A 27948-nucleotide genomic window follows, 5' to 3' on the forward strand; every position below is an offset into this window, starting at 1 on the left:
CAGAGGGATCTGGGTGTCCATGTGCATAGATCCCTGAAAGTTGGCACCCAGGTTGATAGGGTTGTTAAGAAGGCGTACGGTGTGTTAGCTTTTATTGGTAGAGGGATTGAGTTTCGGAGCCAGGAGGTCATGCTGCAACTGTACAAAACTCTGGTGCGGCCGCACTTGGAGTATTGCGTACAGTTCTGGTCGCCGCATTATAGGAAAGATGTGGAAGTGTTGGAAAGGGTGCAGAGGAGATTTACCAGGATGTTGCCTGGTATGGTGGGAAAACCGTGTGAGGAAAGGTTGAGGAGCTTGAGGTTGTTTTCATTAGAGAGAAGAAGGTTAAGAGGTGACTTAATAGAGGCATACAAGATGATCAGAGGATTAGATCGGGTGGATAGTGAGAGCCTGTTTCCTCGGATGGTGATGGCTAACACGAGGGGACATAGCTTTAAATTGAGGGGTGAGAGATATAGGACAGATGTTAGAGGTAGGTTCTTTACTCAGAGAGTAGTAAGGGCATGGAATGCCCTACCTGCAGCAGTAGTGGACTCGTCAACATTAAGAGCATTCAAATGGTTATTGGATAAACATATGGATGATATTGGAATCGTGTAGATTAGAGGGGCTTTAGATTGGTTCCACTGGTCGGCACAACATCGAGGGCCGAAGGGCCTGCACTGCGCTGTAATGTTCTATGTTCAAACCCCGGGATCACTGGAGAGGGATCGGGAACCCAGGCTGATTCACCCCCCCCTCCCTAACCCAGGGGTCAGTGGACAGGGATCGGGAACCCAGGCTGATTCACCCCCCCCCCCCCCTCCCTAACCCAGGGGTCAGTGGACAGGGATCGGGAGCAGGAACCCCGGCTGATTCTCCCCCATCCCTCGCTCTGATCAGTTAGGGAACCTATCGAGGAGATATTTAAGAGCAGATAACTTTGTAGGTGGGTTAATTTTTTTTATTTAACTTATTATTATACAGTTTTTATCTACAGAAAATCACTCCGTGTCCTGTCTTGCTGAACCTTGACACTGCACAGAGCTTGTATATTGTCCACCTCAGCTGGCAGTTTGCCCCACGGTCCCGCACCTCGATTCCAGGGGGGGTGGCGAGCGGGCGGGCGGAGGGGTTACACTTTGTGCCAGAGGGGGAGCGTTAACAGTTGGTCAGACCCTCCCGGCAGTTTTCGCCGCTCTCTCCTCTCTCTCTCTCCAATCTCACGGGGACGCGGCGCTCTGGAGCTTGTCCGTCATCCACCTGACCCGTAGGCGCTCCTCGATATTTCGAATCCGGGCGTTCCTTCCCAGGATGGGCTCCACGTGATCCGTGGGGAACCAACCCCTGTCCCCGTCCGAGAGACGGTATCCTTCCTCCCAGCCTGTCGGAGGTGGGGGGGGGGTTGGGGGCGGAAAGAGAGAGGAGAGGGTGAGACCATAAAACATAGCAGCAGAATTAGGCCACTCGGCCCATCGATTCTGCCCCGCCATTCAATCATGGCTGATATTTTTCTCATCCCCATTCTCCTGCCTTTTCCCCATAACCCCTGATCCCCTTATTAATCAAGAACCTATCTATCTCTGTCTTAAAGACACTCAATGACCCGACCTCCACAGCCTTCTGCGGCAAAGACTTCCACACATTCACCACTCTCTGGCTGAAGAAATTCCTCCTCATCTCTGTTTCAAAGGATCGTCCATTCAGCCTGAGGTTGTTCCCTCTGGTTCTAGTTTTTCCCACTCGTGGAAACATCCTCTCCACGTCCACTCTATCCAGGCCTCGCAGTATCCTGTAAGTTTCAATAAGATCCCCCCCCTCATCCTTCTAAACTCCAACAAGTACAGACCCAGAGTCCTCAACTCGTTCCTCGTACGACAAGCTCTTCATTCCGGGGATCATTCTTGTGGACCTCCTCTGGACCCTTTCCAAGGCCCGGCACATCCTTCCTTAGATACGGGGTCCAAACCTGCTCACAATACTCCAAATGGGGTCTGACCAGAACCTTATACAGCCTCAGAAGTCCATCCCTGCTCTTGTATTCTAGCCCTCTCGACATGAATGCTAACATTGCGTTTGTCTTCCTAACTGCCGACTGAACCTGCAGGTTAACCGTTAGAGAATCTTGAACAAGGACTCCCAAGTCCCAAGAGGGAACAAAGAACAGTGCAGCACAGGAACAGGTCCTTCGGCCCTCCAAGCCTGTGCCCGTCACATTGTCCTATCTAGACCAACCGCCTGTATCCCTCTGCACCCAGTCTGTTTGTGTGTCTATCCAGATAAGACGCCAACACGTCTGCCTCATCTACTGTGGGTGGTACAGTGGTTAGCACCGCTGCCTCACAGCTCCAGGGACCCGGGTTCGATTCCCGGCTCGGGTCACTGTCTGTGTGGAGTTTGCACATTCTCCCCGTGTCTGCGTGGGTTTCCTCCCACAGTGCCAAAGATGTGTAGGTTGGGTGGATTGGCCATGCTAAATTGTCCCTTAGTGTCCAAAGATGTGCAGGTTAGGTGGATTGGCCATGCTAAATTGCCCCTTAGTGTCCAAAGATGTGCAGGTTAGGTGGATTGGCCATGCTAAATTGCCCCTTAGTGTCCAAAGATGTGCAGGTTAGGTGGATTGGCCGTGCTAAATTGTCCCTTAGTGTCCAAAGATGTGCAGGTTAGGTGGATTGGCCATGCTAAATTGCCCCTTAGTGTCCAAAGATGTGCAGGTTAGGTGGATTGGCCGTGCTAAATTGCCCCTTCGTGTCCAAAGATGTGCAGGTTAGGTGGATTGGCCGTGCTAAATTGCCCCTTCGTGTCCAAAGATGTACAGGTTAGGTGGATTGGCCATGCTAAATTGTCCCTTAGTGTTCAAAGATGTGCAGGTTAGGTGGATTGGCCATGCTAAATTGTCCCTTAGTGTCCAAAGATGTGCAGGTTAGGTGGATTGGCCATGCTAAATTGCCCCTTAGTGTCCAAAGATGTGCAGGTTAGGTGGATTGGCCGTGCTAAATTGTCCCTTAGTGTCCAAAGATGTGTAGGTTAGGTGTATTGGCCATGCTAAATTGCCCCTTAGTGTCCAAAGATGTGCAGGTTAGGTGGATTGGCCGTGCTAAATTGCCCCTTCGTGTCCAAAGATGTGCAGGTTAGGTGGATTGGCCGTGCTAAATTGCCCCTTAGTGTCCAAAGATGTGTAGGTTAGGTGGATTGGCCATGCTAAATTGTCCCTTAGTGTCCAAAGATGTGCAGGTTGGGTGGATTGGTCATGCTAAATTGCCCCTTAATTGTCCCGGGATGTGTAGGTTCGAGGGATTGGTGGGGTAAATATGTAGGGATATGGGGGTAGGGCCTGGGTGGGATTGTGGTCGGGGCAGACTCGATGGGCCGAATAGCCTCCTTCTGCACTGTAGGGATTCTATGACCTCACTTGGCCCTGCATTCCAGGCCCCCACCACCCTCTGTGTAAAAAACCTTCCCCCCGCTCATCTCCACTCAACCTTTCCCCCCTTATCCTGAACTTGTGCCCTCTGTAATTGTCATTTCTACCCTGGGAAAAAGCTTCCAACTCTTCACCCTATCCACACCCCTCATAATTTTATAAACTTCTATCAGGTCCCCCCCCCTCCTCACCCTCCGTCTTTCCAGGGAGAACAAGCCCAGTTTACCCAATCTCTCCTCATAGCTAAGACCCTCCATACCAGGCAACATCCTGGTAAACCTCCTCTGCACTCTCTCTAAAGCCTCCACGTCCTTCTGGTAGTGCGGCGACCAGAACTGGACGCAGTACTCCAAATGTGGCCTAACCAGCGTTCTATACAGCTGCATCATCAGACTCCAGCTTTTATACTCGATGCCCCGTCCTAGAAAGGCAAGCATGCCATCTGCCTTCTTCACCACCTTCTCCACCTGTGCTGCCACCTTTAAGGATCTGTGGACCTGTCCTCCCAGATCTCTCTGTGTGTCTGCGGTCCTGATGGTTCTGCCATTTCTGTTCTAGCTCCCACTGGAATTGGATCTACCAAAATGCATCACTTCGCATTTATCCGGATTAAATTCCATCTGCCACCTCTCCGCCCAATGTTCCAGCCTATCTATATCCTGCTGTATTCTCTAACAATGTTCATCACTATCCGCAACTCCAGCAATCTCAGTGGTGAGAGAGAGAGGTTGTGAGGGAGACGGGGAGAGAGGGAGAGGGAGAAGGAGCGAGAGACAGAGGGAGAGAGTGTGAGAGAGACGGAGAGAGAGACTGGGAGAGAGAAGGAGAGAGAGACTGGGAGAGAGACGGAGAGGGGGAGAGGGAAGGAGAGAGAGAGGGAGAGAGACTGGGAGAGAGACAGGGAGAGGGTGTGAGAGACGGAGAGAGGGAGGGAAGGAGAGAGAGAGGGGGGGTAAGAGGGGGGCGAGGGGAGGGAAGGAGAGAGAGACGGGGAGAGGGGGGGGGGCAGAGGGAAGGAGACAGGAGCGACAGATTGTCTCAGTGACAGAGAAGAGGAGGGGAAAGGGGGACAGAGTGAGAGAGAGGAACAGAACGAGATAGAGGGGTAGCGGAGAGAGAGAGAGGGACAGAGCGAGATAAAGGGCTTGCGGAGAGCGGGAGAGAGAGAGGGACAGAGTGAGATAGAGGGGCTGTGGAGAGCGAGAGAGGGCGCAGAGAGAGAGAGAGGAACAGAGCGAGATAGAGGGATTGCGGAGAGTGAGAGAGGGGCAGAGCGAGATAGAGGGGTAGCGGAGAGCGAGAGAGGGGGGCAGAGAGAGAGAGAGAGAGGGAGGGACAGAGCGAGATAGAGGGCTTGCGGAGAGAGAGAGAGAGAGAGAGAGATGGACAGAGCGAGATAGAGGGCTTGCGGAGAGAGAGAGACAGAGCGAGAAAGAGGGCTTGCAGAGAGAGAGAGAGAGGGACAGAGCGAGATAGAGGGTTTGCGGAGAGAGAGAAAGAGGGACAGAGCGAGATAGAGGGATTGCGGAGAGCGAGAGAGGGGGGCAGAGAGAGAGGGACAGAGCGAGATAGAGGGGTTGCAGAGAGTGAGAGAGGGACAGAGCGAGATAGAGGGATTGCGGAGAGCGAGAGAGGGGGGCAGACAGAGAGAGAGAGAGGGACAGAGTTGATGACTACAGCAGGCAGTATAATTCCAGGCGACACTTACCATCACATCCCCCCTGGATAACTATCAGAATATCCGCTTTCTCCAAAGTTAATTCATCATTTTCCACAGCTCGATACGATTTCAAACATTGGACCTGTTTCGAATCTGTCAGCACAGAGTGAAGATCAGTCAGTCGAATCCAAATACATCATCGCAAATCACAACCCAGAATATCCTGGGGACAGTGCAGAAGGAGCTTTACTCTGTATCTAACCCCATGCTGTACCTGTCCTGGGAGTGTTTGATGGGGGACAGTATAGAGGGAGCTTTACTCTGTATCTAACCCCGTGCTGTACCTGTCCTGGGAGTGTTTGATGGGGACAGTGGAGAGGGAGCTTTACTCTGTATCTAACCCCGTGTTGTACCTGTCCTGGGAGTGTTTGATGGGGGACAGTGTAGAGGGAGCTTTACTCTGTATCTAACCCCGTGCTGTACCTGTCCTGGGAGTGTTTGATGGGGGACAGTGTAGAGGGAGCTTTACTCTGTATCTAACCCCGTGCTGTACCTGTCCTGGGAGTGTTTGATGGGGGACAGTGTAGAGGGAGCTTTACTCTGTATCTAACCCCGTGCTGTACCTGTCCTGGGAGTGTTTGATGGGGGACAGTGTAGAGGGAGCTTTACTCTGTATCTAACCCCGTGCTGTACCTGTCCTGGGAGTGTTTGATGGGGGACAGTGTAGAGGGAGCTTTACTCTGTATCTAACCCCGTGCTGTACCTGTCCTGGGAGTGTTTGATGGGGACAGTGTAGAGGGAGCTTTACTCTGTATCTAACCCCGTGCTGTACCTGTCCTGGGAGTGTTTGATGGGGGACAGTGTAGAGGGAGCTTTACTCTGTATCTAACCCCGTGCTGTACCTGTCCTGGGAGTGTTTGATGGGGGACAGTGTAGAGGGAGCTTTACTCTGTATCTAACCCCGTGCTGTCCCTGTCCTGGGAGTGTTTGATGGGGGACAGTGCAGAGGGAACTTTACTCTGTATCTAACCCCGTGCTGTACCTGTCCTGGGAGTGTTTGATGGGGGACAGTGTAGAGGGAGCTTTACTCTGTATCTAACCCCGTGCTGTACCTGTCCTGGGAGTGTTTGATGGGGGACAGTGTAGAGGGAGCTTTACTCTGTATATAACCCCGTGCTGTACCTGTCCTGGGAGTGTTTGATGGGGGACAGTGTAGAGGGAGCTTTACTCTGTATCTAACCCCGTGCTGTACCTGTCCTGGGAGTGTTTGATGGGGGACAGTGTAGAGGGAGCTTTACTCTGTATCTAACCCCGTGCTGTACCTGTCCTGGGAGTGTTTGATGGGGGACAGTGTAGAGGGAGCTTTACTCTGTATCTAACCCCGTGCTGTACCTGTCCTGGGAGTGTTTGATGGGGGACAGTGTAGAGGGAGCTTTACTCTGTATCTAACCCCGTGCTGTACCTGTCCTGGGAGTGTTTGATGGGGGACAGTGTAGAGGGAGCTTTACTCTGTATCTAACCCCGTGCTGTACCTGTCCTGGGAGTGTTTGATGGGGGACAGTGTAGAGGGAGGTATCTCTGGGAGAAAATCTGTCACTGTTACCGTAATGTTGTGTGAGATCGATTTCTTGCTGTATTGGGGTCAGAGCTGAGATCCAGCGTAGTTTCTCTGTCCTGTAAAAAATCAAATCGAATAAACTGGGTGAGGTATCGGAAAATTGACAATCTAATTTGAACAATACAAGCGATAAAATAGCAGAAGCAGGAACCCAGCCTGATTCACCCCCCCCTCCCTAACCCAGGGGTCAGTGGACAGGGATCGGGAGCAGGAACCCGATCTGATTCACTCCCTGTGGATTGGGAAGGGATTGAGAGACTTACTGTGTGTTAGCTTTGAGAAGTAGTTCCTTGAAGTTCCCTTGATGATTCTGTATTAGGGTGAGCTGGAAGAGGAACCTCGCTGTGTTCAAACCTCGTACTCGGAAATCCTCCACGACCAGGTTACGGGAATGTGTGTGATCGAATACTGCAAACCTGCCGTTCCTGGGGAGGGAAACACACGGCATAACAATGTCTACCATAACTCTTCACACACTCCCGGGACAGGTACAGCACGGGGTTAGATACAGAGTAAAGCTCCCTCTACACTGTCCCCATCAAACACTCCCAGGACAGGGACAGCACGGGGTTAGATACAGAGTAAAGCTCCCTCTACACTGTCCCCATCAAACACTCCCAGGACAGGTACAGCACGGGGTTAGATACAGAGTAAAGCTCCCTCTACACTGTCCCCCATCAAACACTCCCAGGACAGGTACAGCACGGGGTTAGATACAGAGTAAAGCTCCCTCTACACTGTCCCCCATCAAATACTCCCAGGACAGGTACAGCACGGGGTTAGATACAGAGTAAAGCTCCCTCTACACTGTCCCCCATCAAACACTCCCGGGACAGGTACAGCACGGGGTTAGATACAGAGTAAAGCTCCCTCTACACTGTCCCCCATCAAACACTCCCGGGACAGGTACAGCACGGGGTTAGATACAGAGTAAAGCTCCCTCTACACTGTCCCCCCATCAAACACTCCCAGGACAGGTACAGCACGGGGTTAGATACAGAGTAAAGCTCCCTCTACACTGTCCCCTATCAAACACTCCCAGGACAGGTACAGCACGGGGTTAGATACAGAGTAAAGCTCCCTCTACACTGTCCCCCATCAAACACACCCAGGACAGGTACAGCACGGGGTTAGATACAGAGTAAAGCTCCCTCTACACTGTCCCCCCATCAAACACTCCCGGGACAGGTACAGCACGGGGTTAGATACAGAGTAAAGCTCCCTCTACACTGTCTCCATCAAACACTCCCAGGACAGGTACAGCACGGGGTGAGATACAGAGTAAAGCTCCCTCTACACTGTCCCCATCAAACACTCCCAGGACAGGGACAGCACGGGGTTAGATAGAGAGTAAAACTCCCTCTACACTGTCCCCATCAAACACACCCAGGACAGGTACAGCACGGGGTTAGATACAGAGTAAAGCTCCCTCTACACTGTCCCCATCAAACACTCCCAGGACAGGTACAGCACGGGGTTAGATACAGAGTAAAGCTCCCTCTACACTGTCCCCATCAAACACTCCCAGGACAGGTACAGCACGGGGTTAGATACAGAGTAAAGCTCCCTCCGCACTGTCCCCATCTAACACTCCCAGGACAGGTACAGCACGGGGTTAGATACAGAGTAAAGCTCCCTCTACACTGTCCCCATCAAACACTCCCAGGACAGGGACAGCACGGGGTTAGATACAGAGTAAAGCTCCCTCGACACTGTCCCCATCAAACACTCCCAGGACAGGGACAGCACGGGGATAGATACAGAGTAAAGCTCCCTCTACACTGTCCCCATCAAACACTCCCAGGACAGGTACAGCACGGGGTTAGATACAGAGTAAAGCTCCCTCTACACTGTCCCCATCAAACACTCCCAGGACAGGTACAGCACGGGGTTAGATACAGAGTAAAGCTCCCTCTACACTGTCCCCCATCAAACACTCCCAGGACAGGTAGAGCACGGGGTTAGATACAGAGTAAAGCTCCCTCTACACTGTCCCCATCAAACACTCCCAGGACAGGTACAGCACGGGGTTAGATACAGAGTAAAGCTCCCTCTACACTGTCCCCCATCAAACACTCCCAGGACAGGTACAGCACGGGGTTAGATACAGAGTAAAACTCCCTCTACACTGTCCCCCATCAAACACTCCCAGGACAGGTACAGCACGGGGTTAGATACAGAGTAAAGCTCCCTCTACACTGTCCCTCATCAAACACTCCCAGGACAGGTACAGCACGGGGTTAGATACAGAGTAAAGCTCCCTCTACACTGTCCCCATCAAACACTCCCAGGACAGGTACAGCACGGGGTTAGATACAGAGTAAAGCTCCCTCTACACTGTCCCCATCAAACACTCCCAGGACAGGTACAGCACGGGGTTAGATACAGAGTAAAGCTCCCTCTACACTGTCCCCATCAAACACTCCCGGGACAGGTACAGCACGGGGTTAGATACAGAGTAAAGCTCCCTCTACACTGTCCCCCATCAAACACTCCCAGGACAGGTACAGCACGGGGTTAGATACAGAGTAAAGCTCCCTCGACACTGTCCCCATCAAACACTCCCAGGACAGGTACAGCACGGGGTTAGATACAGAGTAAAGCTCCCTCTACACTGGCCCCCATCAAACACTCCCAGGACAGGTACAGCACGGGGTTAGATACAGAGTAAAGCTCCCTCTACACTGTCCCCCATCAAACACTCCCAGGACAGGTACAGCACGGTGTTAGATACAGAGTAAAGCTCCCTCTACACTCCCCATCAAACACTCCCAGGACAGGTACAGCACGGGGTTAGATACAGAGTAAAGCTCCCTCTACACTGTCCCCATCAAACACTCCCAGGACAGGTACAGCACGGGGTTAGATACAGAGTAAAGCTCCCTCTACACTGTCCCCCATCAAACACTCCCAGGACAGGTACAGCACGGGGTTAGATACAGAGTAAAGCTCCCTCTGCACTGTCCCCCATCAAACACTCCCAGGACAGGTACAGCACAGGGTTAGATACAGAGTAAAGCTCCCTCTACACTGTCCTCATCAAACACTCCCAGGACAGGTACAGCACGGGGTTAGATACAGAGTAAAGCTCCCTCTACACTGTCCCCATCAAACACTCCCAGGACAGGTACAGCACGGGGTTAGATACAGAGTAAAGCTCCCTCTACACTGTCCCCATCAAACACTCCCAGGACAGGTACAGCACGGGGTTAGATACAGAGTAAAGCTCCCTCTACACTGTCCCCCATCAAACACTCCCAGGACAGGTACAGCACGGGGTTAGATACAGAGTAAAGCTCCCTCTACACTGTCCCCATCAAACACTCCCAGGACAGGTACAGCACGGGGTTAGATACAGAGTAAAGCTCCCTCTACACTGTCCCCCATCAAACACTCCCAGGACAGGTACAGCACGGGGTTAGATACAGAGTAAAGCTCCCTCTACACTGTCCCCATCAAACACTCCCAGGACAGGTACAGCACGGGGTTAGATAGAGAGTAAAGCTCCCTCTACACTGTCCCCATCAAACACTCCCAGGACAGGTACAGCACGGGGTTAGATACAGAGTAAAGCTCCCTCTACACTGTCCCCATCAAACACTCCCAGGACAGGGACAGCACGGGGTTAGATACAGAGTAAAGCTCCCTCTACACTGTCCCCCATCAAACACTCCCAGGACAGGTACAGCACGGTGTTAGATACAGAGTAAAGCTCCCTCTACACTGTCCCCCATCAAACACTCCCAGGACAGGTACAGCACAGGGTTAGATACAGAGTAAAGCTCCCTCTACACTGTCCCCCATCAAACACTCCCAGGACAGGTACAGCACGGTGTTAGATACAGAGTAAAGCTCCCTCTACACTGTCCCCCATCAAACACTCCCAGGACAGGTACAGCACGGTGTTAGATACAGAGTAAAGCTCCCTCTACACTGTCCCCATCAAACACTCCCAGGACAGGTACAGCACGGGGTTAGATACAGAGTAAAGCTCCCTCTACACTGTCCCCATCAAACACTCCCAGGACAGGTACAGCACGGGGTTAGATACAGAGGAAAGCTCCCTCTACACTGTCCCCCATCAAACACTCCCAGGACAGGTACAGCACGGTGTTAGATACAGAGTAAAGCTCCCTCTACACTGTCCCCCATCAAACACTCCCAGGACAGGTACAGCACGGGGTTAGATACAGAGTAAAGCTCCCTCTACACTGTCCCCCATCAAACACTCCCAGGACAGGTACAGCACGGGGTTAGATACAGAGTAAAGCTCCCTCTACACTGTCCCCATCAAACACTCCCAGGACAGGTACAGCACGGGGTTAGATACAGAGTAAAGCTCCCTCTACACTGTCCCCCATCAAACACTCCCAGGACAGGTACAGCACGGGGTTAGATACAGAGTAAAGCTCCCTCTACACTGTCCCCATCAAACACTCCCAGGACAGGTACAGCACAGGGTTAGATACAGAGTAAAGCTCCCACATTCTGCTCTCTGTCTCTCTCTCTCTCTGTCTCTCTCTCTGTCTCTCTCACTCTCTCTCTCTCACTCTCTCTGTCTCTCTCTCTCTCTCACTCTCTCTGTCTCTCTCGGGTCGATAACTCACTCTTTTCTCCGTGACAGCAGGATACAGTCGTTGAAGAGATGGAGGTAGATTGTGCGAGATGTGTGTTTCCGTTTGGACAGGGAGATATTCCCAGTCTCCATCTCTGACAGTTGGCCGTCCTTGACCAGCCGTCGTGACTGGGAGACCAGTGGGAATATCTGTGGATCGGACAGGAACAAACCCTCATTAAACAACTCTGTCTGCCTGTCTGGCGCCTGCTCCCTGCCTGTCTGGCGCCCGCTCCCTGCCCGTCTGGCGCCCGCTCTCTGCCTGTCTGGCTCCCGCTCTCTGCCTGTCTGGCGCCTGCTCTCTGCCTGTCTGGCGCCTGCTCCCTGTCTGTCTGGCGCCCGCTCCCTGCCTGTCTGGCGCCCGCTCTCTGCCTGTCTGGCTCCCGCTCTCTGCCTGTCTGGCCCCCGCTCTCTGCCTGTCTGGCTCCCGCTCCCTGCCTGTCTGGCGCCCGCTCTCTGCCTGTCTGGCGCCCGCTCTCTGCCTGTCTGGCTCCCGCTCTCTGCCTGTCTGGCCCCCGCTCTCTGCCTGTCTGGCGCCTGCTCCCTGTCTGTCTGGCGCCCGCTCCCTGCCTGTCTGGCGCCCGCTCCCTGCCTGTCTGGCGCCCGCTCTCTGCCTGTCTGGCACCCGCTCTCTGCCTGTCTGGCGCCCGCTCTCTGTCTGTCTGGCGCCCGCTCCATGCCTGTCTGGCGCCCGCTCCATGCCTGTCTGGCGCCCGCTCCCTGCCCGTCTGGCGCCCGCTCCCTGCCCGTCTGGCGCCCGCTCTCTGTCTGTCTGGCGCCCGCTCTCTGTCCGTCTGGCGCCCGCTCCCTGTCTGTCTGGCGCCCGCTCTCTGTCTGTCTGGCGCCTGCTCCCTGTCTGTCTGGCGCCCGCTCCCTGCCTGTCTGGCCCCCGCTCTCTGCCTGTCTGGCCCCCGCTCTCTGCCTGTCTGGCGCCCGCTCTCTGTCTGTCTGGCGCCCGCTCTCTGTCTGTCTGGCGCCCGCTCTCTGTCCGTCTGGCGCCCGCTCTCTGTCCGTCTGGCGCCCGCTCTCTGTCTGTCTGGCGCCCGCTCTCTGTCTGTCTGGCGCCCGCTCTCTGTCTGTCTGGCGCCCGCTCTCTGTCCGTCTGGCGCCCGCTCTCTGTCTGTCTGGCGCCCGCTCTCTGTCTGTCTGGCGCCCGCTCCATGCCTGTCTGGCGCCCGCTCCATGCCTGTCTGGCACCCGCTCCCTGTCTGTCTGGCGCCCGCTCCCTGCCTGTCTGGCGCCCGCTCTCTGTCTGTCTGTCTGGCGCCCGCTCTCTGCCTGTCTGGCGCCCGCTCTCTGCCTGTCTGGCGCCCGCTCTCTGCCTGTCTGGCGCCCGCTCTCTGCCTGTCTGGCGCCCGCTCTCTGCCTGTCTGGCGCCCGCTCTCTGCCTGTCTGGCGCCCGCTCTCTGCCCGTCTGGCGCCCGCTCCCTGCCCGTCTGGCGCCCGCTCCCTGTCCGTCTGGCGCCCGCTCTCTGTCCGTCTGGCGCCCGCTCTCTGTCCGTCTGGCGCCCGCTCTCTGTCCGTCTGGCGCCCGCTCTCTGTCCGTCTGGCGCCCGCTCTCTGTCCGTCTGGCGCCCGCTCTCTGTCTGTCTGGCGCCCGCTCTCTGTCTGTCTGGCGCCCGCTCTCTGTCTGTCTGGCGCCCGCTCTCTGTCCGTCTGGCGCCCGCTCTCTGTCTGTCTGGCGCCCGCTCTCTGTCCGTCTGGCGCCCGCTCTCTGTCCGTCTGACGCCCGCTCTCTGTCCGTCTGGCGCCCGCTCTCTGTCCGTCTGGCGCCCGCTCTCTGTCCGTCTGACGCCCGCTCTCTGTCCGTCTGACGCCCGCTCTCTGTCCGTCTGGCGCCCGCTCTCTGTCTGTCTGGCGCCCGCTCTCTGTCCGTCTGGCGCCCGCTCTCTGTCCGTCTGGCGCCCGCTCTCTGTCCGTCTGGCGCCCGCTCTCTGTCCGTCTGGCGCCCGCTCTCTGTCTGTCTGGCGCCCGCTCTCTGTCCGTCTGGCGCCCGCTCTCTGTCCGTCTGGCGCCCGCTCTCTGTCTGTCTGGCGCCCGCTCTCTGCCTGTCTGGCGCCCGCTCCCTGCCCGTCTGGCGCCCGCTCTCTGTCTGTCTGGCGCCCGCTCTCTGTCTGTCTGGCGCCCGCTCTCTGTCTGTCTGGCGCCCGCTCTCTGTCTGTCTGGCGCCCGCTCTCTGTCTGTCTGGCGCCCGCTCTCTGTCTGTCTGGCGCCCGCTCTCTGTCTGTCTGGCGCCCGCTCTCTGTCTGTCTGGCGCCCGCTCTCTGTCTGTCTGGCGCCCGCTCTCTGTCTGTCTGGCGCCCGCTCTCTGTCTGTCTGGCGCCTGCTCTCTGTCCGTCTGGCGCCCGCTCTCTGTCCGTCTGGCGCCCGCTCTCTGTCCGTCTGGCGCCCGCTCTCTGTCTGTCTGGCGCCCGCTCTCTGTCTGTCTGGCGCCCGCTCTCTGTCTGTCTGGCGCCCGCTCTCTGTCCGTCTGGCGCCCGCTCTCTGTCCGTCTGGCGCCCGCTCTCTGTCCGTCTGGCGCCCGCTCTCTGTCTGTCTGGCGCCCGCTCTCTGTCTGTCTGGCGCCCGCTCTCTGTCTGTCTGGCGCCCGCTCTCTGTCTGTCTGGCGCCCGCTCCCTGTCTGTCTGGCGCCCGCTCCCTGCCTGTCTGTCTGGCGCCCGCTCTCTGTCTGTCTGGCGCCCGCTCTCTGTCTGTCTGGCGCCCGCTCTCTGTCTGTCTGGCGCCCGCTCTCTGTCTGTCTGTCTGGCGCCCGCTCTCTGCCTGTCTGGCGCCCGCTCTCTGCCTGTCTGGCGCCCGCTCCCTGTCTGTCTGGCGCCCGCTCTCTGCCTGTCTGGCGCCCGCTCTCTGCCTGTCTGGCGCCCGCTCCCTGTCTGTCTGGCGCCCGCTCCCTGTCTGTCTGGCGCCCGCTCCCTGCCTGTCTGGCGCCCGCTCTCTGCCTGTCTGGCGCCTGCTCTCTGCCTGTCTGGCGCCCGCTCTCTGTCTGTCTGGCGCCCGCTCCATGCCTGTCTGGCATCCGCTCCCTGTCTGTCTGGCGCCCGCTCCCTGCCTGTCTGGCGCCCGCTCTCTGTCTGTCTGTCTGGCGCCCGCTCCCTGCCTGTCTGGCGCCCGCTCTCTGCCTGTCTGGCGCCCGCTCTCTGTCCGTCTGGCGCCCGCTCTCTGCCTGTCTGGCGCCCGCTCTCTGCCTGTCTGGCGCCCGCTCTCTGTCTGTCTGGCGCCCGCTCTCTGCCTGTCTGGCGCCCGCTGTCTGTCTGTCTGGCGCCCGCTCTCTGCCCGTCTGGCGCCCGCTCTCTGCCTGTCTGGCGCCCGCTGTCTGTCTGTCTGGCGCCCGCTCTCTGTCCGTCTGGCGCCCGCTCTCTGTCTGTCTGGCGCCCGCTCTCTGTCCGTCTGGCGCCCGCTCTCTGTCCGTCTGGCGCCCGCTCTCTGTCCGTCTGGCGCCCGCTCTCTGTCTGTCTGGCGCCCGCTCTCTGTCCGTCTGGCGCCCGCTCTCTGTCCGTCTGGCGCCCGCTCTCTGTCTGTCTGGCGCCCGCTCCCTGTCTGTCTGGCGCCCGCTCTCTGTCTGTCTGGCGCCCGCTCTCTGTCCGTCTGGCGCCCGCTCTCTGTCCGTCTGGCGCCCGCTCTCTGCCTGTCTGGCGCCCGCTCCCTGCCCGTCTGGCGCCCGCTCTCTGTCTGTCTGGCGCCCGCTCTCTGTCTGTCTGGCGCCCGCTCTCTGTCTGTCTGGCGCCCGCTCTCTGTCTGTCTGGCGCCCGCTCTCTGTCTGTCTGGCGCCCGCTCTCTGTCTGTCTGGCGCCCGCTCTCTGTCTGTCTGGCGCCCGCTCTCTGTCTGTCTGGCGCCCGCTCTCTGTCTGTCTGGCGCCCGCTCTCTGTCCGTCTGGCGCCCGCTCTCTGTCCGTCTGGCGCCCGCTCTCTGTCCGTCTGGCGCCCGCTCTCTGTCCGTCTGGCGCCCGCTCTCTGTCTGTCTGGCGCCCGCTCTCTGTCCGTCTGGCGCCCGCTCCCTGTCCGTCTGGCGCCCGCTCTCTGTCTGTCTGGCGCCCGCTCTCTGTCCGTCTGGCGCCCGCTCTCTGTCTGTCTGGCGCCCGCTCTCTGTCTGTCTGGCGCCCGCTCTCTGTCTGTCTGGCGCCCGCTCTCTGTCTGTCTGGCGCCCGCTCTCTGTCTGTCTGGCGCCCGCTCTCTGTCCGTCTGGCGCCCGCTCTCTGTCCGTCTGGCGCCCGCTCTCTGTCTGTCTGGCGCCCGCTCTCTGTCTGTCTGGCGCCCGCTCTCTGTCTGTCTGGCGCCCGCTCTCTGTCTGTCTGGCGCCCGCTCTCTGTCTGTCTGGCGCCCGCTCTCTGTCTGTCTGGCGCCCGCTCTCTGTCTGTCTGGCGCCCGCTCTCTGTCTGTCTGGCGCCCGCTCTCTGTCTGTCTGGCGCGTGCCCCTGCCCCCGCCGTCTTGCTCTTTCCCCATACCTTGCGTGCAACCTCGCTCTCCCTCCCCCCCCCTCCCCTCCCGTCTCCCCCCCCCTCCCCTCGTCTCTCCCTCCTCTCCCCTCTTGTCTCCCCCCCCCTCCCCTCGTCTCTCCCTCCTCTCCCCTCTTGTCTCCCCCCTCTCCCCTCTTGTCTCCCCCCCTCTCCCCTCGTCTCTCCCTCCTCTCCCCTCTTGTCTCCCCCCTCTCCCCTCTTGTCCCCCCTCTCCCCTCTTGTCTCCCCCTCTCCCCTCTTGTCTCCCCCCCTCTCCCCTCTTGTCTCCCCCCCTCTCCCCTCGTCTCTCCCTCCTCTCCCCTCTTGTCTCTCCCCCTCTCCCCTCTTGTCTCCCCCCCTCTCCCCTCGTCTCTCCCTCCTCTCCCCTCTTGTCTCCCCCCTCTCCCCTCTTGTCCCCCCCTCTCCCCTCTTGTCTCCCCCTCTCCCCTCTTGTCTCCCCCCCTCTCCCCTCTTGTCTCCCCCCCTCTCCCCTCTTGTCTCCCCCCTCCCCTCTTGTCTCTCCCCCCTCTCCCCTCTTGTCTCCCCCCCTCTCCCCTCTTGTCTCCCCCCTCTCCCCTCTTGTCTCTCCCCCTCTCCCCTCTTGTCTCCCCCCCTCCCCTCTTGTCTCCCCCCTCTCCCCTCTTGTCTCTCCCCCCCTCCCCTCTTGTCTCCCCCCCTCCCCTCTTGTCTCCCCCCTCTCCCCTCTCCCCTCTCCCCTCTTGTCTCTCCCCCTCTCCCCTCTTGTCTCTCCCCCTCTCCCCTCTTGTCTCTCCCCCTCTCCCCTCTTGTCTCTCCCCCTCTCCCCTCTTGTCTCTCCCCCCTCTCCCCTCTTGTCTCCCCCCCTCTCCCCTCTGTCTCTCCCCCTCTCCCCTCGTCTCTCCCCCTCTCCCCTCTTGTCTCCCCCCTCTCCCCTCTTGTCTCCCCCTCTCCCCTCTTGTCTCCCCCTCTCCCCTCTTGTCTCCCCCTCTCCCCTCTTGTCTCCCCCTCTCCCCTCTTGTCTCCCCCTCTCCCCTCTTGTCTCCCCCTCTCCCCTCTTGTCTCCCCCTCTCCCCTCTTGTCTCCCCCCTCTCCCCTCTTGTCTCCCCCTCTCCCCTCTTGTCTCCCCCTCTCCCCTCTTGTCTCTCCCCCTCTCCCCTCTTGTCTCCCCCTCTCCCCTCTTGTCTCTCCCCCTCTCCCCTCTTGTCTCCCCCTCTCCCCTCTTGTCTCCCCCTCTCCCCTGTTGTCTCCCCCCCTCTCCCCTCTTGTCTCTCCCCCCCTCCCCTCTTGTCTCCCCCCCCTCCCCTCTTGTCTCCCCCCTCTCCCCTCTTGTCTCCCCCCCTCTCCCCTCTTGTCTCCCCCCTCCCCTCTTGTCTCTCCCCCCTCTCCCCTCTTGTCTCCCCCCCTCTCCCCTCTTGTCTCCCCCCCTCTCCCCTCTTGTCTCTCCCCCTCTCCCCTCTTGTCTCCCCCCCTCCCCTCTTGTCTCCCCCCTCTCCCCTCTTGTCTCTCCCCCCCTCCCCTCTTGTCTCCCCCCTCCCCTCTTGTCTCCCCCCTCTCCCCTCTCCCCCTCTCCCCTCTTGTCTCTCCCCCTCTCCCCTCTTGTCTCTCCCCCTCTCCCCTCTTGTCTCTCCCCCTCTCCCCTCTTGTCTCTCCCCCTCTCCCCTCTTGTCTCTCCCCCCTCTCCCCTCTTGTCTCCCCCCTCTCCCCTCGTCTCTCCCCCTCTCCCCTCGTCTCTCCCCCTCTCCCCTCGTCTCTCCCCCTCTCCCCTCTTGTCTCCCCCCTCTCCCCTCTTGTCTCCCCCTCTCCCCTCTTGTCTCCCCCTCTCCCCTCTTGTCTCCCCCTCTCCCCTCTTGTCTCCCCCTCTCCCCTCTTGTCTCCCCCTCTCCCCTCTTGTCTCCCCCTCTCCCCTCTTGTCTCCCCCTCTCCCCTCTTGTCTCCCCCCTCTCCCCTCTTGTCTCCCCCTCTCCCCTCTTGTCTCCCCCTCTCCCCTCTTGTCTCCCCCTCTCCCCTCTTGTCTCTCCCCCTCTCCCCTCTTGTCTCCCCCTCTCCCCTCTTGTCTCCCCCTCTCCCCTCTTGTCTCCCCCTCTCCCCTCTTGTCTCTCCCCCTCTCCCCTCTTGTCTCCCCCTCTCCCCTCTTGTCTCCCCCTCTCCCCTCTTGTCTCCCCCCCTCTCCCCTCTTGTCTCCCCCCCTCTCCCCTCTTGTCTCTCCCCCCTCCCCTCTTGTCTCTCCCCCTCTCCCCTCTTGTCTCCCCCTCTCCCCTCTTGTCTCCCCCTCTCCCCTCTTGTCTCCCCCTCTCCCCTCTTGTCTCTCCCTCTCCCCTCTTGTCTCTCCCCCCTCTCCCCTCTTGTCTCCCCCCCTCTCCCCTCTTGTCTCCCCCTCTCCCCTCTTGTCTCCCCCCCTCTCCCCTCTTGTCTCCCTCCTCTCCCCTCTTGTCTCCCCCCCTCTCCCCTCTTGTCTCCCCCCCTCTCCCCTCTTGTCTCCCCCCCTCCCCTCTTGTCTCTCCCCCTCTTGTCTCCCCCTCTCCCCTCTTGTCTCTCCCCCCTCCCCTCTTGTCTCCCCCTCTCCCCTCTTGTCTCCCCCCTCTCCCCTCTTGTCTCCCCCCTCTCCCCTCTTGTCTCTCCCCCCTCCCCTCTTGTCTCTCTCCCTCCCCTCTTGTCTCTCTCCCTCTCCCCTCTTGTCTCTCCCCCCTCTCCCCTCTTGTCTCTCTCCCTCTCCCCTCTTGTCTCTCCCCCTCTCCCCTCTTGTCTCTCCCCCCTCTCCCCTCTTGTCTCCCCCCTCTCCCCTCTTGTCTCCCCCCCTCCCCTCTTGTCTCCCCCCCTCCCCTCTTGTCTCTCCCCTCTTGTCTCCCCCCTCTCCCCTCTTGTCTCCCCCCTCCCCTCTTGTCTCCCCCTCTCCCCTCTTGTCTCCCCCCTCTCCCCTCTTGTCTCCCCCCTCTCCCCTCTTGTCTCCCCCTCTCCCCTCTTGTCTCCCCCCTCTCCCCTCTTGTCTCCCCCCCTCTCCCCTCTTGTCTCCCCCCCTCTCCCCCTTGTCTCCCCCCCTCTCCCCCCTTGTCTCCCCCCTCTCCCCCCTTGTCTCCCCCCCTCTCCCCTCTTGTCTCTCCCCCTCTCCCCTCTTGTCTCCCCCCTCTCCCCTCTTGTCTCCCCCTCTCCCCTCTTGTCTCCCCCCCTCTCCCCTCTTGTCTCCCCCCCTCTCCCCTCTTGTCTCCCCCCCTCCCCCCTCCCCCTCTTGTCTCTCCCCCTCTCCCCTCTTGTCTCCCCCTCTCCCCCTCTTGTCTCCCCCCTCTCCCCTCTTGTCTCCCCCCCTCTCCCCTCTTGTCTCTCCCCCCTCCCCTCTTGTCTCCCCCTCTCCCCTCTTGTCTCCCCCCTCTCCCCTCTTGTCTCCCCCCCTCTCCCCTCTTGTCTCCCCCCCTCTCCCCCCTTGTCTCCCCCCCCCCTCTCCCCCTTGTCTCCCCCCCTCTCCCTCTTGTCTCTCCCCTCTCCCCTCTTGTCTCCCCCTCTCCCCTCTTGTCTCCCCCTCTCCCCTCTTGTCTCCCCCCCTCTCCCCTCTTGTCTCCCCCCCCTCCCCTCTTGTCTCTCCCCCCTCCCCTCTTGTCTCCCCCTCTCCCCTCTTGTCTCCCCCCTCTCCCCTCTTGTCTCCCCCCCTCTCCCCTCTTGTCTCCCCCCCTCTCCCCCCTTGTCTCCCCCCCTCTCCCCTCTTGTCTCTCCCCCTCTCCCCTCTTGTCTCCCCCTCTCCCCTCTTGTCTCCCCCTCTCCCCTCTTGTCTCCCCCCCTCTCCCCTCTTGTCTCCCCCCCTCTCCCCTCTTGTCTCTCCCCCTCTCCCCTCTTGTCTCTCCCCCTCTCCCCTCTCGTCTCTCCCCTCTCCCCTCTTGTCTCTCCCCCCTCTCCCCTCTTGTCTCCCCCTCTCCCCTCTTGTCTCCCCCCTCTCCCCTCTTGTCTCCCCCCTCTCCCCTCTTGTCTCCCCCTCTCCCCTCTTGTCTCTCCCCCTCTCCCCTCTTGTCTCCCCCCCTCTCCCCTCTTGTCTCCCCCTCTCCCCTCTCTTCTCCCCCTCTCCCCTCTTGTCTCTCCCCCTCTCCCCTCTTGTCTCCCCCTCTCCCCTCTTGTCTCTCCCCCCCTCCCCTCTTGTCTCCCCCCTCTCCCCTCTTGTCTCCCCCTCTCCCCTCTTGCCTCCCTCCCTCTCCCCTCTTGTCTCCCCCCCTCTCCCCTCTTGTCTCTCCCCCTCTCCCCTCTTGTCTCTCCCCCTCTCCCCTCTTGTCTCCCCCCCTCTCCCCTCTTGTCTCTCCCCCTCTCCCCTCTTGTCTCTCCCCCTCTCCCCTCTTGTCTCTCTCTCCCTCCCTCACCTTGCTCTCGAAGTCTATCTTTTGGTTGAGTGCGATTAGAGCCTCGACGCTCCGCAACCGGTTCACATTCTCATTACAGTCCGTCATCAACTGTGGATTCAAACACAAAGGTAACTCTGCAGAGGAGATTTACAAGGATGTTGCCTGGATTGAGTGGCATGCCTCATGAGGATAGGCCGAGGGAGCTCGGTCTTTCCTCCTTGGAGAGACGTAGGATGAGAGGAGACCTAATCGAGGTGTATAAGACGTTGAGAGGCATCGATCGGGTGGACTCTCAGAGGCTTTTTCCCAGGGTGGAAATGTCTGCTACGAGAGGACACAGGTTTAAGGTGCTGGGGGGGGTAGGTACAGGGGAGATGTTAGGGGTAAGTTTTTCACACAGAGGGTGGTGGGCGAGTGGAATCGGCTGCCGTCAGTGGTGGTGGAGGCGAACTCAATCGGGTCTTTTAAGAGACTCCTGGATGAGTACATGGGACTTAATAGGATGGAGGGTTATAGGTAGGTCTAAAAGGTAGGGATATGTTCGGCACAACTTGTGGGGCCGAAGGGCCTGTTTTGTGCTGTAGTTTTTCTATGTTTCTATTAAATGTGCTTTGAATTTAGGCTGGAGGGGTGCGTCGAGGGTATTGAGGCTTCAGCAGATCCCTGAGACCCCGGCATAGTGGACAGTGAAGAAGGTTATCTCCGATTGCAACGGGATCTTGATCAATTGGGCCAGTGGGCTGACGAATGGCAGATGGAGTTTAATTCATACAAATGCGAGGTGATGCATTTTGGTAGGTTGAACCAGGGCAGGACTTACTCAGTTAATGGTGGGGCGTTGGTGAGAGTTACAGAACAAAGAGATCTAGGGGTACAGGTTCATAGCTCCTTGAAAGTGGAGTCACAGGTGGACAGAGTGGTGAAGAAGGCATTCCCCATGCTTGGTTTCATCGGTCAGAACATTGAATACAGGAGTTGGGACGTCTTGTTGAAGTTGTACAAGACATTGGTGAGGCCACACTTGGAATACTGTGTGCAATTCTGGTCACCCTATGATAGAACACAGAACAGTACAGCACAGAACAGGCCCTTCGGCCCACGATGTTGTGCCGAACTTTATCTGAAACCAAGATCAAGCTATCCCACTCCCTATCATCCTGGTGTGCTCCATGTGCCTATCCAATAACCGCTTAAATGTTCCTAAAGTGTCTGACTCCACTATCACTGCAGGCAGTCCATTCCACACCCCAACCACTCTCTGTGTGAAGAACCTACCTCTGATATCCTTCCTATATCTCCCACCACGAACCCTATAGTTATGCCCCCTTGTAATAGCTCCATCCACCCGAGGAAATAGTCTTTGAACGTTCACTTTATCTATCCCCTTCATCATTTTATAAACCTCTATTAAGTCTCCCCTCAGCCTCCTCCGCTCCAGAGAGAACAGCCCTAGCTCCCTCAACCTTTCCTCATAAGACCTACCCTCCAAACCAGGCAGCATCCTGGTAAATCTCCTCTGCACTCTTTCCAGCGCTTCCACATCCTTCTTATAGTGAGGTGACCAGAACTGCACACAATATTCCAAATGTGGTCTCACCAAGGTCCTGTACAGTTGCAGCATAACCCCACGGCTCTTAAACTCCAACCCCCTGTTAATAAACGCTAAAATAGAAAGGGTCTAACCGAGGGATAGGGAGACTGGAACTGTGCACGGTGCTCCGAGTGTGGTCTAACCGAGGGGATAGGGAGACGGGAACTGTGCACGGTGCTCCGAGTGTGGGTCTAACCGAGGGATACGGAGACTGGAACTGTGCACGGTGCTCCGAGTGTGGGTCTAACCGAGGGATACGGAGACTGGAACTGTGCACGGTGCTCCGAGTGTGGTCTAACCGAGGGGATAGGGAGACCGGAACTGTGCACGGTGCTCCGAGTGTGGGTCTAACCGAGGGGATAGGGAGACCGGAACTGTGCACGGTGCTCTGAGTGTGGTCTAACCGAGGGGATAGGGAGACGGGAACTGTGCACGGTGCTCCGAGTGTGGGTCTAACCCAGGGGATAGGGAGACCGGAACTGTGCACGGTGCTCCGAGTGTGGGTCTAACCGAGTGATACGGAGACTAGAACTGTGCACGGTGCTCCGAGTGTGGTCTAACCGAGGGGATAGGGAGACCGGAACTGTGCACAGTGCTCCGAGTGTGGTCTAACCGAGGGGATAGGGAGACCGGAACTGTGCACGGTGCTCCGAGTGTGGGTCTAGACAAGGTTACATTTAATGTCACGATAGCCTTAACTCAATTAAGGAAAGGTGTATCCATTGGATCATTGGGGTGAATATCCCAGAGGCAGTTACCGGGGGAGGGAGGGGTCATCTATTGAACTTTAACCCCCTAGGGGTCGTGTTGCCCGATGGGTGAATCGTTCTCGGGGCGCCGCACACTGGGTACTCACCTCCCCAAGCGCCTCGAATGCTTTGCTGGCCTTCTGTTCCTCGTCTGACCCCGGCACTGACCGCTTCAGAATGTTCTAGAAGCAAAATGACAGGTGATTGGCGGGGGAAAGGGGGCGTGATTCACAAAGCGAGTTGGCACTGCCATTCCTTTCCGTATCCACGGGTAAAACCGAGGGCCAACTCTCCCCTCCCCCGAGGGCCAACTCTCCCCTCCCCCGAGGGCCAACTCTCCCCTCCCCCGAGGGTCAACTCCCTCCCGAGGGCCAACACTCCCCTCCCCCGAGGGCCAACTCTCCCCTCCCCCGAGGGCCAACTCTCCCCTCCCCCGAGGGCCAACTCTCCCCTTCCCCGATGGCCAACTCTCCCCTCCCCCGAGGGCCAACTCTCCCCTCCCCCGAGGGCCAACTCTCCCCTCCCCCGAGGGCCAACTCTCCCCTCCCCCGAGGGCCAACTCTCCCCTCCCCCGAGGGCCAACTCTCCCCTCCCCCGAGGGCCAACTCTCCCCTCCCCCGAGGGCCAACTCTCCCCTCCCCCGAGGGCCAACTCTCCCCTCCCCCGAGGGCCAACTCTCCCCTCCCCCGAGGGCCAACTTCCTCTCCCCGCCTTCTTAACAACCCTATCAACCTGGGTGCCAACTTTCAGGGATCTATGCACATGGACACCCAGATCCCTCTGTTCATCCACACTACCAAGTACCTTACCATTAGCCCAGTACTCTGTATTCCTGTTCCTCCTTCCAAAGTGAATCGCCTCACACTTTTCCGCATTAAACTCCATTTGCCACCTCTCAGCCCAGCTCTGCAGCTTATCTATGTCCCTCTGTAACCTGCCACTTCCCTCCGCACTGTCCACAACTCCACCGACTTTAGTGTCATCCGCAAATTTACTAATCCATCCTTCCACGCCCTCATCCAGGTCATTAATAAAAATGACAAACAGCAGTGGCCCCAAAACAGATCCTTGCGGTACACCACTAGTAACTGAACTCCAGGATGAACATTTCCCATCAACCACCACCCTCTGTTTTCTTACAGCTAGCCAATTCCTGATCCAAACCACTCAATCACCCTCAAGGATAATTTAAAAGCGTCCACTCCCAAAACTGCTAGAAATAAAACACAAACTGGAAAGGAACCTTAAAGCATTCAACTTAAATTGTGATCGAAAGGGTTCCCTAATGCACTCCATACCCCCCGTGGTGCCCAGCGGGTACGGGGAGGCCTTTGCAGTGCCCTCGGACACCGCACACTCCCTCTCCACAGACACCCGGCGGCCAACACAGCCGGGGTAGAGGGGCAGATAGACGGGGCCAGATCACCCCCTTGCTTGCCCGCTGCTGGGATCTGTTGACGGCGGGTTTTGCCAGACCCAGGAGCCTGGAGATCCTCCGCCTCCCCCCCCCCGCCAACCGCGCCCCCCCCTGCACCGATAGATCAAGAGCGTGGGGCTGAAGTGCAAACTCTCCCTGGTCCAAGTCGATGGCCCCCAGACTGCACCTCCCACTGGATTCAGCATCATCGAAACCAAACGGTGCTGAAGGAGGCCATTCGGCCCATCGGGTCTGCACCGACCACAGTCCCACCCAGGCCCCATTCCCGTCACCCCACATATTTACCCTGCTAAGGGGCGTCACGGTGGTACAGTGGGTTAGCACTGCTACCTCACAGCGCCAGGGACCCGGGTTCGATTCCCGGCTTGGGTCACTGTCTGTGCAAAGTCTGCACCTTCTCCCCGGGTCTGCGTGGGTTTCCTCCGGGTGCTCCGGTTTCCTCCCACAGTCCAAAGGTGTGTAGGTTAGGTGGATTGGCCGTGCTAAATTGTCCCTTAGTGTCCAAAGATGTGCAGGTTAGGTGGATTGGCCATGCTAAATTGTCCCTTAGTGTCCAAAGATGTGCAGGTTAGGGGGATTGGCCATGCTAAATTGTCCCTTAGTGTCCAAAGATGTGCGGGTTAGGTGGATTGGCCGTGCTAAATTGTCCCTGAGTGTCCAAAGATGTGCAGGTTAGGTGGATTGGCCATGCTAAATTGTCCCTTAGCGTCCAAAGATGTGAAGATTAGGGGGATTGGCCATGCTAAATTGTCCCTTAGAGTCCAAAGATGTGTAAGTTAGGTGGATTGGCCATGCTAAATTGCCCCCTTAGTGTCCAAAGATGTGCAGGTTAGGTGGATTGGCCATGCTAAATTTTCCCTTAGTGTCCAAAGATGTGCGGGTTGGGTGGATTGGCCATGCTAAATTGTCCCTTAGTGTCCAAAGATGTGCGGGTTGGGTGGATTGGCCATGCTAAATTGTCCCTTAGTGTCCAAAGATGTGCGGGTTTGGTGGATTGGCCATGCTAAATTGTCCCTTAGTGTCCAAAGATGTGCGGGTTTGGTGGATTGGCCATGCTAAATTGTCCCTTAGTGTCCAAAGATGTGCAGGTTGGGTGGATTGGCCATGCTAAATTGTTCCTTAGTGTCCAAAGGTGTGTAGATTGGGGGATTGGCCAATCAACCTGGCGCTGGGACTGCACTCCCGGAGATGGACCTACCTGTACAAGTAGCTTCAGCCGGGTAATGCGTTGAAAGGGGAGAATGAGGAAGGATTTCAAGGACAGTCTCTGACAGATGGGGTCACTCTCCAACTCTTCCACTGCCTCCCGAAAATGAGGATTATTCCGTCTGCCAGGAGAGAGAGAGAGAAATCTCAACCATCACTGCAACCTCCACATCCAGACACTGCGACAGCGAGGAGCGAGCTTTACTCTGTATCTAACCCCGTGCTGTACCTGTCCTGGGAGTGTTTGATGGGGACAGTGTAGAGGGAGCTTTACTCTGTATCTAACCCCGTGCTGTACCTGTCCTGGGAGTGTTTGATGGGGACAGTGCAGAGGGAGCTTTACTCTGTATCTAACCCCGTGCTGTATCTGTCCTGGGAGTGTTTGATGGGGGACAGTGTAGAGGGAGCTTTACTCTGTATCTAACCCTGTGCTGTACCTGTCCTGGGAGTGTTTGATGGGGACAGTGCAGAGGGAGCTTTACTCTGTATCTAACCCCGTGCTGTATCTGTCCTGGGAGTGTTTGATGGGGGACAGTGTAGAGGGAGCTTTACTCTGTATCTAACCCCGTGCTGTACCTGTCCTGGGAGTGTTTGATGGGGACAGTGTAGAAGGAGCTTTACTCTGTATCTAACCCCGTGCTGTACCTGTCCTGGGAGTGTTTGATGGGGACAGTGTAGAGGGAGCTTTACTCTGTATCTAACCCCGTGCTGTACCTGTCCCGGGAGTGTTTGATGGGGGACAGTGTAGAGGGAGCTTTACTCTGTATCTAACCCTGTGCTGTACCTGTCCTGGGAGTGTTTGATGGGGACAGTGCAGAGGGAGATTTACTCTGTATCTAACCCCGTGTTGTCCCTGTCCTGGGAGTGTTTGATGGGGGACAGTGTAGAGGGAGCTTTACTCTGTATCTAACCCCGTGCTGTACCTGTCCCGGGAGTGTTTGATGGGGACAGTGTAGAGGGAGCTTTACTCTGTATCTAACCCTGTGCTGTACCTGTCCTGGGAGTGTTTGATGGGGACAGTGCAGAGGGAGATTTACTCTGTATCTAACCCCGTGTTGTCCCTGTCCTGGGAGTGTTTGATGGGGGACAGTGTAGAGGGAGCTTTACTCTGTATCTAACCCCGTGCTGTACCTGCCCTGGGAGTGTTTGATGGGGGACAGTGTAGAGGGAGCTTTACTCTGTATCTAACCCCGTGCTGTACCTGTCCTGGGAGTGTTTGATGGGGACAGCGTAGAGGGAGCTTTACTCTGTATCTAACCCCGTGCTGTACCTGTCCTGGGAGTGTTTGATGGGGGACAGCGTAGAGGGAGCTTTACTCTGTATCTAACCCCGTGCTGTACCTGTCCTGGGAGTGTTTGATGGGGACAGTGTAGAGGGAGCTTTACTCTGTATCTAACCCCGTGCTGTACCTGTCCTGGGAGTGTTTGATGGGGACAGTGTAGAGGGAGCTTTACTCTGTATCTAACCCTGTGCTGTACCTGTCCTGGGAGTGTTTGATGGGGGACAGTGTAGAGGGAGCTTTACTCTGTATCTAACCCCGTGCTGTACCTGTCCTGGGAGTGTTTGATGGGGACAGTGGAGAGGGAGCTTTACTCTGTATCTAACCCCGTGCTGTACCTGTCCTGGGAGTGTTTGATGGGGGGACAGTGTAGAGGGAGCTTTACTCTGTATCGAATCCCGTGCTGTACCTGTCCTGGGAGTGTTTGATGGGGACAGTGTAGAGGGAGCTTTACTCTGTACCTAACCCCGTGCTGTACCTGTCCTGGGAGTGTTTGATGGGGGACAGTGTAGAGGGAGCTTTACTCTGTATCTAACCCCGTGCTGTACCTGTCCTGGGAGTGTTTGATGGGGACAGTGTAGAGGGAGCTTTACTCTGTATCTAACCCCGTGCTGTACCTGTCCTGGGAGTGTTTGATGGGGACAGTGTAGAGGGAGCTTTACTCTGTATCTAACCCCGTGCTGTACCTGTCCTGGGAGTGTTTGATGGGGGACAGTGTAGAGGGAGCTTTACTCTGTATCTAACCCCGTGCTGTCCCTGTCCTGGGAGTGTTTGATGGGGGACAGTGTAGAGGGAGCTTTACTCTGTATCTAACCCCGTGCTGTACCTGTCCTGGGAGTGTTTGATGGGGGACAGTGCAGAGGGAGCTTTACTCTGTATCTAACCCCGTGCTGTACCTGTCCTGGGAGTGTTTGATGGGGACAGTGTAGAGGGAGCTTTACTCTGTATCTAACCCCGTGCTGTCCCTGTCCTGGGAGTGTTTGATGGGGGACAGTGTAGAGGGAGCTTTACTCTGTATCTAACCCCGTGCTGTACCTGTCCTGGGAGTGTTTGATGGGGGACAGTGCAGAGGGAGCTTTACTCTGTATCTAACCCCGTGCTGTACCTGTCCTGGGAGTGTTTGATGGGGGACAGTGCAGAGGGAGCTTTACTCTGTATCTAACCCCGTGCTGTCCCTGTCCTGGGAGTGTTTGATGGGGGACAGTGCAGAGGGAGCTTTACTCTGTATCTAACGCCGTGCTGTACCTGTCCTGGGAGTGTTTGATGGGGACAGTGTAGAGGGAGCTTTACTCTGTATCTAACCCCGTGCTGTACCTGTCCTGGGAGTGTTTGATGGGGACAGTGTAGAGGGGGATTTACTCTGTATCTTACATTAGCCGTTTAAAAGTCTTTTCCTGGTACGATTGGTTGGTTACGTATGGGATGTAAACCGCTCTGAATTCTGGGATATGGGACAGTAAGATCCCACACACGTCAAACACCATAATGTCATCCTCCAGCCCGTCCTCCAGGTGTGCCAGGAATCTAGGAGTTAAAAGACAGAGTTAGTCCCGATGTTTGGAAGGGGAGAATGGGGTTATGTGAATAATGAATGGGCTTGCTGTTTATCTGACTGTATCTCTAACCATCCTGACACCGGGTCGACAGCCAAACACAGGTC

At 57.6% G+C, this 27948-nt stretch overlaps 1 protein-coding gene across 1 annotated transcript; it reads right to left on the reverse strand.

Moving 5' to 3' along the window:
• Positions 1-927: 927 nt before the first annotated feature.
• Positions 928-27812, reverse strand: LOC144490505 (rho guanine nucleotide exchange factor 5-like; the record flags this gene model as incomplete). The annotated part of the gene is made up of 9 exons (XM_078208247.1): positions 928-1366; positions 5115-5219; positions 6670-6740; positions 6948-7109; positions 11292-11449; positions 20044-20133; positions 22473-22547; positions 25002-25131; positions 27660-27812. Coding segments are annotated over 9 exons (1105 nt in total), but the record flags the coding sequence as incomplete, so codon positions are not given.
• Positions 27813-27948: the final 136 nt, after the last annotated feature.

The sequence above is a fragment of the Mustelus asterias genome, unplaced genomic scaffold (genome assembly GCF_964213995.1).
Source record: "Mustelus asterias unplaced genomic scaffold, sMusAst1.hap1.1 HAP1_SCAFFOLD_3380, whole genome shotgun sequence".
Classification (NCBI taxonomy): domain Eukaryota; kingdom Metazoa; phylum Chordata; class Chondrichthyes; order Carcharhiniformes; family Triakidae; genus Mustelus; species Mustelus asterias.